At 37.6% G+C, this 19844-nt stretch overlaps 1 protein-coding gene across 1 annotated transcript in view; it reads left to right on the top strand.

The window, feature by feature from the left end:
- The window catches only part of SNTG2 (syntrophin gamma 2), a 151495-nt gene that overhangs the window by 60005 nt on the left and 71646 nt on the right, over window positions 1-19844 (top strand). Inside the window, exons 7-8 of the mRNA XM_032101399.1 lie at window positions 3684-3771; window positions 12302-12393. Of these exons, the coding sequence (XP_031957290.1) occupies window positions 3684-3771; window positions 12302-12393 (180 nt within the window). The remainder of the gene's footprint in view (window positions 1-3683; window positions 3772-12301; window positions 12394-19844) is intronic.

Genomic DNA, 19844 nt, shown 5'->3' with positions numbered 1-19844 from the left:
CTGAGCAGTGTGAATATTGATGTTCAGGTATGTTTGAAGATTTAGAGCAATTCACAGTAAATACAAGCCACCAGAATTTAAAAAGAATGCACAGCATCTATGAATTGTGCCGTTGGCTCATCTGCTTGAAGGCATATAGCATTTCCCGTAATTGGGTGTTGACAGTAAAAATGAGACGACAAAGGTCATTAGGTTCTCCTAAAATATGAGTCATATTTTTCTGTGCAGACTCTCTACTGTAGTTAGCCAAGTGAGATATAGAATCTCCTATTTATATTTGTAACATTGTCTCTGTTCTGTTCTTGAGAAATGCATGTGAGAAAGATAAGCGTAATAAACCCTGAATTGATAAACACACTTAGAGGGATGCAAAACGTGCAAACTGGAGCCAGTATGAAAAGCAAGCATTTCAGATGAAGCCCTTCTTTCCTTTATGCAGATGAACACGAGTAAGTGCATGGATGCACACACACACATGCGCACACACACATACACACACACACACACAGAGTTAGCTGCAGTAAATACATTTAATCAACCTTGTAAAAAACCACCAAAACCCACTCACTTCTGCAATCCTCGTTTTGTATTATTACTACAGTAAGGCAACATTGTAACACTGAATGTTACTCCAAAGACACGAGATTTGTCTTTTTCAGACTTAGTGGTCTTTTGCAGAAGCTTGAACATCACAGAACAGTGCACTATTTAGTGACCTTCTGACTGTTAAGACCTTCTTGTGAACACTGAAATTGATTTAGTTTTTGTTAGTATGTGAGGTTCAACACTCTGACCTCTTCAGGCACTACCCGAAGAATACTAAGCAGCTTTAGGAGAGTATGATACAGTGTGAATGTTGTTTAAGGTACTACTGCTTGGAAATTCTAAGCCAAATCATTAATATTAGAGTTCTTTCCTTTTCAAAACACAATTTGAAATAAAAAATGAAATCTCATACTCTTCAACGGTTTCTAGTCTACTGTTTTGTTTTGTTCCAGCACTTTGTGGATTTAATTTCTCTTCATAAAATTTGACTAATGCCTTCCAAAAGTACATTAGGCAATATGTCTGTCATGCTGTCTCTTCTCATCGCTTGAAAAATATAAATCTTTGTGTGCAAACATTCTTAGCTTAATTAAGAGGAAACATAGTTTTTCTTCTGTGTTTGAAAGCATGTTTATACCAATTAAGAAATTAAAATTCTTTCTTTCATTCCAAAGTTAAAATTAAAGTACTTCACTTTTTTGGCTTATTTTAAAAGGCAACAGAAAATGAGTTCTCAGTATTAATTTTTTTGGTTTATGTTTCTTCCCGTTACATATATCAGGACAGTATCATGACTACATTTTAAATTTGTTGGTTTTGAATTTTCTATTTAATTTTGCAAAACACTGTGCTTTCCATACTGATTATAAACTAAAGTTGGCATTTCTAATAGATTTACCATGCAAGGAAAAGTAAAATGGTATTACAGGTACAGCAGCATTGGGTAACAGGATCTTGTATTTTTTTGTCAACTGTGAATTCTCCCTGCCCTGATACTTTCTGACTTTTTTAATTTGGAAGGGAATATATTGGGTGTCCTATTTTGTAACAGTAGAGTGAGACTAGCAGAGCTGCCAATCATCTTCAGTGTTTATTGAATAATAAATAATGTCTAAAATACTGCAGGAAATAAGGGGCAGAGGATTTCAGGAGACATAGTTTTCTTGCACCTTAGAATCTAAGACACATTGGTTTGCTTTACAACCCTATCATACTTTTTTTGACCTTAAAGAAGCATGCGAAGTTTGCAACACTGTTTTTCTTGGCTACCCTGTTTTGATCATCTCAAATGGTTTAGTCAGAAATCAGTGATCATAATTGTATCAGTTTTTGAGACAAAACTTCAGGAGGAAACACTCTGGAATGAGTGTTGCTCCCCTTTTCCTCCGTCAATGAGACAAATGGGTCACAAGGAGTGAAAGTGGGAAAAATAAACCAAACTGTTTATTAACACACAAAACAGGGTAGAAAAGGATAAAAAAACCCCTCAAAATACAACAAATTCCCAGAGAGGGAACAGACACCCGGGCTCGGACCAGCCGGAGCCATCCCGCAGGCCCACCGGGGCCACCCCCGCAGACCCCCAGACCAGCGAGGAGGGAAGGAAGGCAGTGAGGCAAGGGGAGGGAAGGGGAAAAAGAACAAGAAAAAAAACCAACAGAACCTTTTCCCAGCTAGCTGGAACACAAGGGAAACCCAAAAAACAGCACAGCGCTCCCGGCACACTCCCTCCCGAGCCTCCCCGAGCCCCTGCCCAGGCCCTGGAGCCCCTGAGCCTTTGGGCTGAGCCGTTCAACCGCCCCCTCGGGTCCGTGGCTCCGGCCCCGCCCCCGGGTCCATCGAAAAGGCACAGCGTCCTTGGGCATTGAGCGGGCGGTTAAGGAATAAAGCGGCTTCATAACATCACCCCAGGACATTAATATTTTTCTCCACGGTGTTTTTTCCCACAATGAGACCTCAGGTTCTCTTCTAGTCAATCGTCCACAAAAGCACAACACTCAGATTTCTGGGCCTGAGTAGGTAGCACTAGCTGTTTTATTTTTCATAGTAAATAATTTAAAAGCAGATTGAGCTGGGGGGGATGGGGGTGGAAGAAAAAAGGGTTCTTAGTTTCCATCAGACATAAGCTTGATGTTTTCATGTAAGTGAATACATCAGTCTCTGGTGTAAGCATTATTTTAGGTACACAAGTGGAAAACTTAAAATGTTTGAGGTAATTCTGCATCTCATGATGTTGGCCAGTATGGCATTGTGCCAAAACAGTAGTCTGAAACAAAACAGCCACAAGCTTCCTCCAAATACATTAACCATTAAATGCATCTGTATTGATTAGTTTGCTGCAGTTAGTTACTTTTCTGCTTGATACACGAATACTCTGGTTGTGCTCAGATTAGAGGCCACAAGCTGTAGCATCTATTTCTGACAAACTGGATCAGGGATGCAGACCCTGTCTATACAGGCCACATGCAAACCAAATGCAGTACCTGTTTCCTGAGAGTCATGGATATGAAACTGGGGAATACCTCTGCCCTGCAGTAGGAAATGAGTTCCATCAGAGATGTTATTTGTAGTTCTGCATTTAAAAAACCACTTTACGTAGTAGTGTGCTATGCCCCAGAGTGAATTCTGATGGTTTAAAACATGTCTATACACGTGCGTGTGTGTGTGCATGTTCCCTTTTGGTTAACAAACGCTTACAGACAATAAAGACACAAAACCCGAGACTATATTTGAAACACAAAAGTGTGCTTAATTTGTTACCCAAAGCAATCAAACCAAATACTTAAGATCAAGACGTGTACGATGTATTAATATATTTCCATGTGTCTTGCTGTTTGTATACACACTCTACTACCCTATGTCAGTTTTATAAAATCAGCTAGTGGAAGTTGTGTTCAGCTGGTATGTAATATCAGGTTGCCCGGCAAATTATTTATTAAGGTTGTTCCACTGTCTTGCCTACTCTTTTCTGTTGTTGGTGTGGCTTGATCCTCAAGCTATTCTACTTTAAGAAGTCAGAAATGTTTACACTGAGTTTATTATAGATCAACAGGAATGTTGATTTCATTGTAAGTAATGTGCTTTCCATGACTGATGGTTCTTTGGTTTAAAGTAGCTGTTATTTGTCACACTGACAGGTACACCTACTGCGAAACGCTGGCGATGAAGTTACCATCACAGTTCAATACCTCAGGGAAGCTCCATCATTTTTAAAGCTCCCATTAGGTAAGAGGAAATTAGTGAATTAGGAGTAATTTGTTTTCCTCTTTGCAGTATTCTTGTAACAAACTGACAGTGACAGAAATAGAAATTCAATCCTTGAGTGCTTTACAGGAAGAAATAGAAAATTATCTGTCTAGTTTACTATTTAACATATAACAGTCTAATGCATACTCCCTTGCTGCTTATTTATAATTTATTCAAAATAAAGCTGAAAAAAATCATTAAAACGCAGTACAATCATGTGTGATATCTGAAAGTTTTGCAATAGAAGCTTTGCCTGAATCCAATAAAAGAGTGTTTGCAAACATTTGAATCATACATTTACACTGAAAGGTACTTTGAGGACACTTACCAAACAAATGAGTAACATTAATGATGTATATTTCATAAATTACTTTGCTATTTTGATTGGTTGTGTCAGCAGAATTATGTCAAGACAACTGAGTTTAACAGTAGCAATACTAAAATGCGTATGAACAATACAGATGAGGGAAGCTTGGGGTTCTTTTGGTTAGTAGATAAAATATTCAGGTTGCACAGTTGTTATCAGTGTTGCAAGTAGAAAAGTGTTCATAATAAATCAGTTTATTTAATCAGATTAAAGAATTTTGCAGCAGTTTATTTTAGCAGATTATTTGCTTTCCAAAATAAGCAAAAAGTTTTGAAATGTGTCTCATTCTTTGGATTGATTTAGATTTTATTCATTTAAGTTGGGCTCAACTATGTACTTGTTTTTTCATAATTTCAACAGAATCATAGGTGTCATAGTCTAGATCTTGCTATTAGTAGAGTGTCAATCATTTAATCTAGATTCTTACACCTGTCAAAAGTCAATTTAGCAGGCCTCTACTAAGATGAACTATACATTTCATGCTAAAACCTTTCTTTCAGTTCTTCCTGCTTATCATTTGCATTTGAAAATATAAGGTCAGTGTTTCTTATAATGAATCTTAAGGTTTGGTCTTCCTACTTTTCCTACTAGATCATCAGAACTATAGACAGATGTCTCTAATGCCTTGGATAACTGTGCCAAAGCTTAAACATGATTTTGGCAAGCTAGCAGTATCTTACCAGTAGTGTCTGTGTTGTTGGATGTATTCATTTGTGACTATGACAGTCCTACTAGAAGTTCTGTCTCATCTTGTAGACCAACATCACGTACTTGAACTGTGTTGCTTGTCATTGGTTAACCTTAGCTAAGAGCCAAACTCCCACTCAGATGCTCTCTCCCAGTTCTCAAACAGAACGTGGCGGGAAGATAGAACAAAAAAGCTCTTAGGTCAAAAGAGATCACGTATTAATAACCATCATGGCCAAAGTAGAGGCAACATGGGCAAACTTAGATAAATTTACTCCCTATTAAAGATTCAGGCAATGAGAAATGGACAAATAAATTGTCCATTACCTTCCTCACAGACCTCGAGGTTCATTTGACTTTTGTGTCACTCTTTTCCTTACTATTGTCTCTGCTCTTCTGCATTTTACCCTCTCTTAGATAGTTTCCCAGAGGTGCTGCCAGCTCAGCTGCAGGGCTCAGTGGAAATGTGGGAGCTGGTTGGAACTGTCTGTTTCTGGCACAGGGCAGCCCCAACCATCTCCCACTTTGGGAGACATCGCACCCCCCAAAACCTTGCCATTAGTACACGCTCTACATGAGCTGACTGCCACCTTCACAAGTAGTTCACGTAGGTCCAGGAATATTGGTGCCCTTTTTGTACATCATGGGGAGCTTGGCTTTCTCACCAGGAGACACTGCAGCATTCCTGTCTGGGAGGCTGAGATCATGGCACTGCTTCCATAAAGTGCTATTTCTGGAAGGAGAAAGCAGTGATCATCAGGGAGGCCATCTTCCATCTCAATGTGACCAGCTAGCACTATTTGGGGTCTGCCCCTGATTACTGTGGTTCAAAAAACCTTTTTGGAATAGGGAAGACAATGCTGTTTTAGACAAGCTACCAGACTATCAAGCAGCACAGCAGAGAAGCAGCGCTTCCAAAATGAGACATCTTGTATACAAACTGCTTATTTTGGGCAGCTTATTAGACTTCCTTTTTTTATGCAGAGCACGAGGAAATTTTTGGCAAGCATTACCCTGCCCAGTCCTGTTGGGGTCTCCTCCCCCTGCCATGTAGCCCTGGGAGAGGGGCCCTGAGGGGAGGCACGGGGTTTCCCTGCCCCTGGTCAGCCTCGTTGCCCATTGGTTGGTTTGGGTTCCCCTGCATGGGCAAGGACCCTCAGCCAGACTGTAACAGTTCCTCGGCAGAGCTCCAGCCATGTGGCTGGAGAAATAAACATCTCTGAAACTTCTACCAAGAATCCGTCCATATATATTTCTTTTCCACGGGACTCCTGATTTGATATACACGTGTTACAGTAATCCCCACTATAACAAATGGTGGCGAATTGCCGGCAAGACACTGATCCCTAAGGACAGGAAATTCGTGAGTAAAAACCACTCTAGATCTCTCTCTTCTCACCTTGATTTGGATATTCTCTCTGGACTATGGAAGAATCGTGGGAAGTGTGGCTCTCTGAGCCACAGAAAAAAATGTATCTAGAAGTTAAAGGAATCCTTGAACAACAAAACAAGAAAGTATTGGAACCGGGAGATCTAGAACATTTTTTTAACTGGCTTTTCAAAAATTTCTTCTATATTTCTCGAGACTTACTTTTTGATATTGAACCTCCTGGAACTGTGAAATGGTACAATGTAAAAAACAACTATGGATTTATAACACGAGATGATACAGGGGAAGATTTATTTATCCATAGAACTGCCATTAAAAGGAATAACCCTAACAATTACCTGCAAAGTGTAGGAGATGGGGAAGTTGCACAATTTGATATAGTGCAAGGAAAGAAGGGTTTTCAAGCAGCGAATGTTACTGGGCCTGGAGGTATTCCAGTCAAAGGCAGCCGTTATGCAGAAAATTATAAACAATATCCATCCCAGCAACTTCCCTACCCACAACCTACTTTCCCCTTTTACCCTATACCCAATATGTACCCCTTCGTAAGTTTACCCCATCCCCAGTTTATTCCTAATCCGTTTTTCACCCCATGGCTTCCCTATACGATTCCCTTTCCCTACAATTCCTCTCCGATGCTGAGGGGGGGATGAAAAGGGGGAGGGAAGAAATTAAACCCTCTCCTGCCTCAGTTTCCCCACAAAGCATGCCCGGAGAGTTCTGTCTCCCTTCTGTCAGCCCTAAGATGTTCCACAGAATCTGCTTGGACATTTAAAGACTCAGGAGGGTGGCTTGTTTTGTCTTGAAACTGTTCTTGTTACGTTTATCCAGTTGTTTTCATTCTCCTTTTATTAAAATAAAACGGGTGAGATGTTGGGGTCTCCCCCGCACCATGGAGCCCTGGGAGAGGGGCCCTGAGGGGACAGGCACGGGGTTTCCCTGCCCCTGCTCAGCCTCATTCCCCATTGGTTGGTTTGTGTTCCCCTGCGCGGGCAAGGACCCTCAACCCAGACTGTGAGGGTTCCTCGGCAGAGCTCCGGCCATGCAGCTGGAGAAATAAACACCTCTGAAACATCTAGCAAGAATCTGTCCATATATATTTCTTTTCCACGGCACTCCTGGTTTGATATATGCGTGTTACAGTAATCCCCGCTGTAACACAGTCCCATGCATGATCTCAGCCTTATACCACCTGCTCAAAAAAAATAACTTGCTAGGTATGATCAGACATATAAGGAACTTAGGAAATAACCCTTCTCCTGAACTGAACCTGAACCTCTGCAAGAGCTTACATGCTCCTCTCCAGAATGTTCTGTGTAGCCATCCAATAGAGGCTGAAACCAAGGTCAGTGAGTCAAGTGATCTTTGGTAAGTGACTTGCTATAAATAATCATTCTTGTAGTGAGAAAAGAAGCAAATAAGCTGGTTAAAATTATGGAAAATAGTTCTGATTTAAGACAATAAATAAGCTGGAGTTACAGAGAATAGTAATGGAGTTACAGAGAATAGCACCCCATTTCAAGAAGAGCTTTTCACAAGTCCATGCACAAAAGGGAATTCCAGTCATGAAGTATCAATGACACATTTAAAAAGCTAAGTAGAAATTCCATTATGCAATAAAGAAATTTCCAAATCACACTGCAGACAGGATTTAAGTGCATACATGCATAATACATGCATAATTCTGAAGTATCTTGGCCTCTCCTGGCATCCCAGAAGACTCAGGCACTTGGTCCCCTACCTTCCAGCATTTGGTCAGACCAGCTGCTGTGCTGGCAGTTTTAGTGCTGCAATCATGCTGTCTCTTCCCATTAACCCATATCATCACTATGAGCACACCATCAGGAGTAGCAACCTTCCTTCTCATACGTCTCCCTTCCCTACACCATCTCATGTCATGCAAAAGAACAAGATGTGATAACATGGAAATATCTACCTACAGTTGTCACGACATTTTTCTGTTTCACTCCTTCATTATTGCCAACAAAAATACAGAATTTGGCATGGGTTTAGTTGTGGATACTGATTAAGTATCACTTAAGGATGAGACAAGGACTGTGTTTGGAGGAGGCCCTAATTAGGGGTGATATGCCAGTATTGATCCTTGTCTCTTTCACAGCTGTCCAGGACACTTACCACTTACTAGACTATTACAAGACTTTCCATAATAGTAAATTAAATTGTTCCAATATTCTTTGCCACAGTTATTTCTTTGATCAGCAGTTTTATAAAATATCGCAGAATGCTTGGCAGGATTTTGCATTGGGCAAATAGCTATTTCTCAAAAACCTATCAGGCCTGGATCAGAATTGTTATGGGCCAATAAAGTCTGCTTCATTGGGTTTCTTGGCTTCATGGCAAAGATGATTCCTCATCCCATGGCTGTGGGTTTCTCTAAGGTCTCTCTCACCTAGAGAGCGGATTTGTCTTTCTTGAAATCAAGAGGAGGAGTTTTGGATTTTTGAGCTGGGTCAAAAAGTTAAAATGTAATATGAGACTATTTTTTAGCCTGTTACAGAATAATTATGGCATCAACTCTTGGGTATTGTCATTAAGGATTCTATGGATCTAAGTTCGTTATCCATCCCAGTGTTAAGCTGGGCTTGTAGGACCTATTTAAATAAGATTCACTGCTGCTAGGAAAACTCCTCAGGACATTTTTTGGTAAAACAGACCCTTTTCAAAGTTTTTCTATTTGATACTTATACCAAATGATCAGAATATTCTGAATTTGCAAAGCTTACAGTGTAATTAAAAATCTTTAAGAGTGTTTCCTTTGATATTAATTTTGTGGTTGTTCTGGAATGAGCTTTTTGTCTTTTGGAGGTTGCCTATGCCATAATCAGCAAGGTCAACATATGAATTTTTATTTATGTACAAGAGGTCTCCAGTATCATTCAGCAATGTCAATCATAAAACAAATTGTTATTAATAATAAAGTCTTGCTGACTGTTTGCTGTACATTGTTCTGCTGTTGTGCATTTTGAGGGTTGTTTATTATTTAGAGATTTAGTGTAGTTCACTGACTGAAATAATCAACCTCCTGTTGATGGAACTGTTGAGCTGTCCAGAACTTTATTAGAGAATTTTCTAGGTCTAGAAAGTATAAGGCTTTTAAAGTTAAAAATAAAATCTAGGCTTTATTATAATAAGTAGTAAAATACTTAATATTTTAAGTTTAAAAATTTTATTGATTCTGTCAAAAGTATTATAAAAGGATTTATTAGCAACTCCTACCTGTACCACTGCAAATGAGTTCTTGTTTTAGGTTTAATGTCAGCTAACATGGTGATTTCCTGAGTTGTTGCTGGCTCTCCAAAATCCACTGTGATCCTTACAAAGTTTATTTCCCTTACCCTGGAGTCTTACCTGGCTTTTTTGTGCTACCCTCAGGGGCATCTCAGTCTCCTTTGTGAACTGCAGACTCATATCCTTGCCATCTCTATGTCTCTGTGACCCCTTCTCATTTTGCAGGGTATGTTGTGTGGTTTTTTTCCTCTGAGCATACTCAGCTATTGCTGAGGTAAAAATCAGGCAGAGATCTTTTCCTCTCCCATGGGATCCTTCCTAACCCAACCTTCCCAAAAGAACAAGAGTGCCAAAGCTGAGAATAAGCAAATTAAACATATGATGCCTGTCATAGGGTAGGTTTACATTTCTCTTAGGCCGATTGTCTTAAGATTTGTGTGGGATCACACATCTAGGCAGTAACAATTGCTGGAAACGTCACAACACAGCAAATGCCTCTTTTCATGGTATCAGTACCCAGCAGGAAGCTGTAGCTCAGCTGGTCAGAGCATGGTGCTAATAACACCAAGGTTGTGGATTTGATCCCTGTACAGGCCATTCACTTGACAGCTAGACTCAGAGATCCTTGTGGGTCCCTTCTAACTTGGAATATTTTATGATTTCTGTGATTATGGCCATGGAGCAGGGAGTAGCAGATGTTTTATTTAACATAAACACTTTGATAGTCTTTCTCGAAGTAATGTTCCAGAGTTTGGACTGGTACCTTACACTTGATTTGAAGTCTCATCTACTTAGGCAAGGGCTGCAGTAGCAGATAGTACATGATCATGTTGTGTTTTGTTCTAAGAACAGGAAGGAGCAGCTCTGATTGCTCTAGGGCTGTCGTGTGGGAAGGCAAACAGAGTTCCTTGGAGAGATGAGGGCACTGCACCTTCCATGCAAGTAAGCTGAGTACTTGCAATGGGAACATCTAAAATGCTGAATGAGGTCATGAAGGAGTAGTCCACGAGTAAGTGAGGCAGAAACAGCAGGGAACGGACTAAAAGACTTGTGAACTTGTTTGCAGTCAAGTTCATGGACTTGGAAGTGGCATGGCCTGAGACAGGCTGTGTAGCTAGGAATACACAGAAAATGAAAGAAAGCTGCTGATAAGTAAACCTTCTGGGATGCTGTGGAAGGAGGGAAATTTCTTTCTTAACCTTTTATTCCTAGCTTTGCCATGAGATTGATGTAAGTTTTCTCTACTTAAAATTAATCAATTATTCGAATGTATTATTTTGTGTTATGGTAAAGCCTGGATTTAAAGATTTTTAAATACCTGAATTCATGTCTTTTGATATGCTCAAATTGCTGAATAGGTGGGATAATTCTGCTTTCAGAATCTGATTGATTGATGGACTTGTGATAGTTGTCTACTGCTGCAGACAGTCAGATTTCCCAGCAGGCAGACTCTTCAGTGGAGAATTTAATGCCAACTTCTTTGCTTCTTTTTTTTTCATTAAAATTTTCTTCTGTTCCATCAAGTCACTGTAGTTGTCTATGACTAAGAACATAAATTTTTTTGGCTACTCTACATATATAGGAGCTACAAAACATTATAGTTACTAGGGTAGGTGCTTGGTTTAGACCCATAGAAACAAAGCATAATGACTCCTTCTGCTGACATGACCTAGTATTGTACAGAAAGGACTCCAAACAAAAACATGCTGAAACTCCAGAACTGAGGCTGTAATTCTGAGACCCCAGCATTGAACTGACAGGTCTGTAATGGAGAAAATGCACTTTTCTTGAATTAAGTTCCATTTTGCTAAATTTTCCAGGTTTTGATGTATGGAAAAGAAACATACAAAAATATATGACTAAGAATGGCTTTTTGACTACTGTGGTGTTAGACTTGACAGACTTATTAATGTGAGATGATTTACAGGCAATTTCAGGTGAATTCTTCAGACGGAAAAAAGAATTTTCAGTGATGATGAATATAATGCTGTGCAATTGATTTTGTGTGCATTATTGATAAGACCAAGTGCTGTCTGACAGTAATTGCATATTATTGGTGCTATTTGTTAACATTTTACATTTAAGCAGAAACTACACAGTGATGTGACTCTATGCTATTTCCATTATTATACACTGCAAAAGTATTAAGCTTTCCTGGAATCACTTTTAACTACTAAAGTAGGATCATGATGCATAACTGCTAAAAGAAGAGATATTTTGAAGAATATATCTGTCTAGTCTTAGCATATTGACATGGTATCAACAGTTCAGGGTGATTGTTTGCTTTCAATTTCTGAATTTGAGAAGGAGCATCTTACTTTAAAATAACTGGCATTTTAAGGAAAAAATACATCCATTAATAAAGTATATGTATGTCCAGTTAGTACTTGCCTTAGAGTTTTCTATTATCTTTGTTTATAAATACAGTCTATGGTTGTACTCTAAGGTGAGACTTCCAAGACTTGATAGAAAAATTGTTCTTTAAATTATTAAATGCATTTTGTGTAACTGAACTTGTTACTTGGTTTTGAATATCTCATTCGCAGTGAAAAAGGCTTAATTCTGCAAAAAATTAGTCATACAAATAGTTCCCATGAGCACAGCCCCTCTGAGATGACATCTAGATACCTTTTTTCTTTCTAGATATTAAGTATAGCACATGGATATTTTATTTCTAAAATACAACTAGTATTTCTGTCTTGGTTTGGTGAATTATATTAAAAAATCTTCCTGTGTTTTACAGATGGAATAGATTTTGTCTGATATATACATATATTTTTAACATTAGCAGTTATTTTTCTTGATCTGATTTCCAGGTTCCCCTGGACCATCCAGTGATCACAGCAGTGGAACTTCATCACCTCTCTTTGACAGTGGCTTACATTTAAATGGAAACTCAACTAACACGGTATGCAAATGAATAATAAAAGCATGGTGTAAGCTCTGTAAGTTCTTTTCCTTTTCTGAACTTCAAAATGATAGAGTAAGACTACCCTAGTTTTGTTCTTGTTGTTTGCTTTGATTGATTTTTAAGTGCTTATACTGTAAAATTCCGTACTTACAAAGTCGACAACACATGGCCCTGAACTGCTACGTTTTTACTCTGAGACAGCTGAGAAGCTTGGAAGAGTGAACACAGTAAGATTTAATCATTGTTTAGACATGAATTCATGTAATACTTTTGTCATACTTTGTTGTAGTATTGTACTGATTAATTTAATCCAGCTAGAGATGCTGAAATGCAGGTGGAATTAAGAAAATAATGTAAAGTTAAATTCTTGAAGCAAACTTTTTTAGTAGGAAAGATAGGGAGAAAAAGAGAAAGAAATGAAAGAGGAAAAAAATGTCACTTTCTTTAACCCAGAGGATATTCAGTTCTTTTTTCTGCAGTGAGCAACTGTGATTAAATTAATTGCAGCATTGTGGGGAAAGAAAAGAAGTTCCTTTCCCCAGGAAAAATGGTAGTCACCAAAGCCAAAGAAGACAGGATGTCTTAGTAGGCAAGAGTACTGTCCTTTCAGTAATGAAGATTGAAGATGTAAATACTAGCTGTACAAGGACGTGGACCTTCATGCTCAAAACCTGTTTGACACCTAACAAATCTCAGCTCTAGTTTTTCAGTTGGATATAAAATTACACAGAAAGTGAAACATTTGGAAGAAACATAAAGATTTCAGTTATAGGCTAGCTGTGTTGAAATTAGTTAGAATAGGAAGGAATTTGGGCCCAGCTAGAGTTAATTAAAATAGTTAAGAGAGCTGGACCTGAAATGGGTTTTAAGATGTTAGTAACTGATTACCAAATAACTGATGATCTGTCATTTGTACGTTTGCTTAGCTGTGCTTAGAACGAGGAATAGAAACATTGATAAGTTGGTGTAGGGAACAAGGACAATTACCAATTTCCTCCCTTGGTGGGTACCCGTTCAAAAGTCATGCAAGAGGAAACTTAAGAGGTCACTAAAGTAATTAGGATTGTTAAAGTTCAGAGAGGTGAAAAGGTCAAAATGAGGAAGATGAGTTACTTCATCTTTTTAAGACCACTGACCCAATTCAAGACCACCGACTCAATTCAGAACACACACTATGCATGCTTAATGACATTTAAGCTCATTTCCATACAAAGTGGAGAATGGGAGGTGTTAATGTTATGAATATGTATTTGTATTTTGGATATTCATAATTTTTGTAAATAAAAAGCTTTGGTTTTGCTTGGATCGGGGCCTTGCATCTTAGGGAGCTATCCCACGCAGTGCCTGGCCCCAAATAAAACATGCACTTTCTAACTCTAAACTGTTAGAGAGTTTTTGTCCGTCTCAGTTGGATATCGATATTAGATTGCTCTTCATATTTTGGTAAATCAAAAGAATACCCAGTGAATGAACAGAAGGCTTCTCTGTTTTTGCTTTCCTTCTTAGACAGTGATGTCAGTGTCTGATGCTTACTGTACTTCTCTCAAGCTTTGCATTCTCTGAGCACTATCTCTCTATACTACTCCTTAAAGCTTGTTTCCATCTGTTAAAAATATATTCATATATGATAATAAAAATGCATTATGTACCATAAATAAATAAATAGAAATATGCTTTTCTGTGCTGATACCTGTACCTTAGTGTTTGGTGTCCAAACTGGTCATAGATACAAAAGGTTTCATGTTTATTTGTTTGCAGTTATCCAGATGATTATTACCTTTAATTACTTGTACTGTTGTCTTACTAAACAGTCCAAATCTGTCCTCAGGGTTCAGCTTTCTGAAATGTCTGTATGCCAGGTGCTCTGGAGGCAAAGAAAGTCCTTTCTGCAAAGAGCTTACATTATGAGAAGAGAGCTATGGCCAGTGATTGCATTAGCACATTTTACTAAATTAATGCCTACTAAATGCTAGAATTAGTATGTTATGATAATTTTTAATAATCGTTATGACTACTGTGGGAATTAGACACTTTGAACTTTTCATATTATACAAATATAAATAAGTGGCTGGAATTTTGTAGACTTGTAGCAGAGTAATTAAGAGTTAGTTGCCAAGAGAGCACACAAAAGACTGGGTATAAGCTTGAAATATAAGCAGAAAAACACAAAGTAAAAAATGGTGTAATTGTAAGGTACTTGGTTGCTTTTATACAGCACTTAATTTTTCTGAAGCCTGACATAAAGTCACATGAAGACCCATGTATGCAACAGACATTATGACCTAGAAGTGGAATAAATCTCTTGATCTGAAAATCTATTATTCTCTTGCAGAGTATGAAAGCAAAGTAACTTTGAATTGACTTCCAGTTCACAGTGTATCATTTGGTTACGTAAATTCATAAAATTATTAACGTAATAAATACAAAAAAATATCTCCCTTAGAGGTACACAGTGGTTACTCTCGTGAAAGTAATCATCACCATGTCTTCCATTTTTTGCTGAAGAGAAAGGTAAAATAGATGGACGCAGCCAGCTGCACTTTGTTTGGACTGCTGCTGTGCTGAGGACCTTTATGAAATGAGATAAACACACTGCAGATAATTTTTCCTCAATTATTAAAATATGAAGTGACTATTTCTTTTTCACCTCAGTGAAAAATAGTCCAGACTTCTTGTTTCTGATTATACCTCTCAAAAATCATAACAATAGAAGCTGAAAAAAAACTTTTAAATAACACCTTCCTACTTCACTACAGTAGAATTGTCAGGAAAATTTTTTAGACTGAGATGTTTGGTTAGATTTAGCTGTGTTTTTCTAATTCTGATTAGAGTTGATTGGGACTTTCACTATGACATTAATGAAGTAAATGAAAGCTATCTTTAAAAGTCTTATCTTTAATTAATCCCCACTGTCACTGCTAATGTTTTCAGCAGTTATTTCTTCTCGTATTTAACATTTGATCATCTTGATCATTTCTTCTACACAGAAATTTCCCAGTGAAGTTTAAGTCACATATGGGTTGAGTTTTGATCTGGTTTTTTGTTTGTTTTTTTTTTACTTAGAGTCTTAACAAAAGCTGATGAAGGAATATAGCATTGGAAATGCAAAGAAAGTCTTACTGGTTGCTAAATAGATGAATACTGAACAATATTTGCTGCTTTATGGCATCTAGTACTAGTTTAAAAAATGTCCACTTAAACCATTGAAAATTAATCTGAAATTCACACACCTTCAAAGAAGATGAGTTCAATTTTTTAAGTGGGGCTCAACTAAATCCAAGTCTGTTTTCACTGGAAAAGAAGTGAAAGACCAATACAGGTCAGAAAAAGCTTACGGCTACTTATCTTTGAGAAAAAAAGTGCAGCAGGATCACAATGGAACTAGTATGCCAAGTAGAAAACAGTAACTTGTATTTGTGAGGTATCTGGTTTCAGTTCTTAATTATGCATATTTTCCCCATACACAGCTCTTTCATGTGAATAGTTTGTTTTTTACAGTTCTTATGAATTTGCTCATTTTGAGTTTGCAGTAGCAGGGAACAGAAAAATGCTTCGGAAATATAGCCAAATTTGTTATTTTTTATTAATTATTCCTCATAGAAATTGATCATTTCCTTTATCCTATTCAGTTTTCTTTTTTTTTTTTTTTAATTACACTTAAGGTATTTTGAGTTCCTTTGCTTACTTGATGGATTATAAGGAGTGCTTCATCTGACTAGTCACCAGGAATCAGCTTTAGGGAGAGTTGGTTTGCTCTGTAGGTTGCACCAAGTGTTGAGTACCTTTTGTTTGCACAGATAGATAAAAGAGTTTTGAGGAGTGGTGTAATTTATTAATGAATGATCCTCTTCTGCTTGGCCTCTGATTCAGGAGTACAGTATGAGAGCTGCAGAGTAATTAAATTTGCATTTAATTCTTAGATAGAATAATCTCTTTTTTTCTCATATTACCTGTTCCTCTGCATGTGTTTACAAATGTGCACAAATGGACCACTTCAGGTCAGAACTAGGTTATAAAGAGAAGTTAGAAATTTGAAACTCTCTTGTATGAGCATACAAAATTATGGTCATTTCTCACCTGTTGCCAATCTGGTGAAGAGAAGGAGCTGCCATCTCTCATGTGTTTCAGCAGGGAGTGTCGGAAGTCTTTGATTAGAGGGAAATATGCATGGTAACATGAGGATGAAGACTAGATGAGGAAGCTGAAGTGTTAGAGGAAATGAAAGCGTGCGGTTTTTTGGGGTTTTTTTTAACTAGAAAGATCCTTCTACTGTTTTCCCAAGTTAGTGTTTGATTACTGTTCCAAATACGGGGTCCTGGTAATGATCAGTGTGAAAGCAGAGAAGCGTGTTGTGGTGATGTTTCTAAATTTGATGTTAGCATAGATGAACTCTGGCAGTTCAGGTACATGTGTAAGTGGTGTATAGAGAAAAATGATAATAAAATTGAGTAACAAGTTCTCCTGCTAAGTTGCAACCAGTGTCTTTCCACTAGCTCCAGCAACAAATTGACACTTACTGAGTTCATAGAGAGAGAAGCAAGAGTCGAGGCTCAGATTTATCCTGAGGAGTGTGCAGACTGTGTGAAGTTCAAAGAGTTTCCCTAGCCCGGAGCTAATTTTTCTAAGCAAGGACAGCATGCCCCATTTGGGGATATAAACAGCTGCCAAAAGCTGGCTGTAACAGTTGAAGTTTGGGTACACTTGCATTTATAGTGTAAAACTACAACAATCTCAACATCGTATCTTTTCTTTTCCTTATATACATTTAATGTTGGATTTTGATTTCTGACTGCTCTTGTAGTTTTTGAGGAGTCATAATTACTTTCTGCTTTTTGTGCTGAGATTTAATATAAGCTACTCTCACCCCTGTCCCCTATCCCCAAAGGAAGAACATATCTGGAAAGATGTTCCAGGCAAGGTTATTGAGGTTACTTGGAAACCAATTACGTACTAGCTCAAGGGAAACAAATTAATGAAAAAGGTGCAAGATTCTGTCAAATAGTCCATATGTATTCTCTAAAAATAACTTACTCAGGCTTGTACCCCATTGGTTCATAATAATCTATTGGCACCTAGTAGCACAGCTGTAATGAAATATTCATTAATATTTCCATTGTAAATCACCTCTAGAGAAACTTACATAATTGAAAGGGTTTTAATTTGTTTAATTTGAATAGTAATCCAATTGATAATCCAATTGATTTAAGTGCATAACTATTGCAGTGAATAAGGTAGTGTGAGTCCCTAACGTACTGTTAAACAGGCTCTCTATGTAAACTTCGTATATAGGTGCTCAGTGTCTGCAAACTCATACATTAATTAAAAAGAATTAAATGTCTTACAGAGCAATCATTACATTTCAAAAGCATGTATCTGATGCAGCATTAGAGTTAAAAAGTGGGGGTTTTTTGTGATAGGAAAGGAGGGGTTGTTTCACATGCTGTTTCACCTTCCTCCCATTTAATTAAGCATCTGTCAATTAAAATATTGTTGAATAGAGCTGTGTAATTAAAAGCTGCTGCTTTCACTGAATTTTGAAGACATCATATTACAAGTCCAAATTGCTACTTCACCTGAAAGAGCTTGTTTCCTCTATAGAAGCCTTTATCTATTGAATGATTCGGTGATGCATACTTTAACAGATAATTACTGTCTTCTTAAAACTGTCACAGAATTGTGCGCCTGCATCTAAGAATTCCATTAAAAGTAAGTAAATACAGACCCTCTCCTGAATTCATGCTGCATCAAAGGAATGCACAGGTATTTTGATATCATAATTAAATCCCTCTGACTTCTGAGACAAGTTGAAAGCTCCGACTCCTATTTACAGTAGATATCACCATAATTTGTTTTTTTGGCTGGGCATCACAAGTGTTTCACTCATGCCTCATTTGGTATTTGTTGTTCAACGATTAAAGTAAGCTGATGTGAGAGTCTTTTACTGCTAAATGGAGCAGTCATGTTTTCTTCTCCAAGCAACATAAAGCCCCTGCTTCTTGTCTGTCCCTGTAATAAGTATTAGCAAATGCCCAGCCTTACATAGGTCAGATCAGTTCATCGATATACAGAAAACTACCTATGTATATATATATACATACATTTCAGTCACAGACCGGACTAAAAACTATAGAGAGAGCATATTCAATTCACTCTGAGCTGAATGTTGCTGGGCATTTTTGCAAGAAATTATGTAACTCTAATTCTCTTTCTTCAGAATAAGTGCAAGACAAATCTGTCTATTTGCAAAGCATATTATATTGAAGGGGTTTTTTTTTTGAGTATGCTGAAACATTTTTAGTAATGGAGCTTTGACAAAACACACTCTGGTTGGCATCAAAAAGGTGCAAGAAAGCTGTTTTTTTATAATCTAAAAGATTTTAATGAAATCCACTGAAACGTAATGGCCAATGTTTTCAGTTATAGCTTAAGGCAATGAAGCTATGCCAAGGTATTTTAGCATTTCAGAGTTTAAGGCATGTCTGGAAGACACTCTTAGTCATATGATTTAGTTTTGGGTAGTCCTTTGAGGAGAAGGGATTTGGACTCGGTGATCCTTATGAATCCCTTTCAACTTGAGATACTCTATGGTTTTATGTTTCTATAATTTAAACTGCAGAGTTGTTTAAATTTAAACCATCAAATCACAACAACAAGGAAAATATATCAATATATAAATATCAAATATATTAATGTTGCTACCATTTTCATATACATATTTTACAAAGAGATATTTTATATTCTTTTCAGAAATTCTCAGCAATGCTCACTAAAATGGAAACAGCAACAATTACCATGTGAAATAAATAACAGCATTATCATTATCATCTCTTTTTGAACCAGTATCAACAAAGACAGTAATCAAGATTAGTCATACCTCTTACATATGCTTGGTAGAAATACGTTTGTGGAAAAGGATCAAGGCTTTAATGATGCACTTTGAAATATTAAATCCTCTAAAGCAGAAAATGGATAAATTCCAAATTATCAGTAAAATGTTGTATTTTTTCCTAATGGATATCACACTTGATTCTTATTTCATAAAGTGGTACAATCATAGACTCATTTAGGTTAGAAAAGACCTCTAAGATCATCAAATCCAACCTGAGCTTAACTTAGAATGGCCAAGTCCAGCACCAAACCACATCTCTAAGTACCCTTGTCACGTATCTTTTAAATATCTCCAAGGATAGTGACTCAACCATTTCCCTGGGAAGCCTGTTCCAATGCTTGACAACCATTTCTGTGAAAAAATTTTCCCTAATGTCCAACCTAAATCTCTCCTGGTACAACTAAGACCATTTCTTCTTGTTCTATCACTTGTTATTTGAAGGAAGAGACCAACCCCTACCTGGATACAGCCTCTTTTCAGATAGTTGTAGAGAGCAATAAGGAGCCCCCAGAGCTGCCTTTTCTTCCGCCATTGGTGTTCTTGGCCACCTGGGCAGACC

Source organism: Corvus moneduloides, chromosome 3 (genome assembly GCF_009650955.1).
Source record: "Corvus moneduloides isolate bCorMon1 chromosome 3, bCorMon1.pri, whole genome shotgun sequence".
NCBI lineage: Eukaryota > Metazoa > Chordata > Aves > Passeriformes > Corvidae > Corvus > Corvus moneduloides.
Note: the sequence above shows the minus strand (reverse complement) of the source record. Positions and strands in the feature narration are given on the sequence as shown.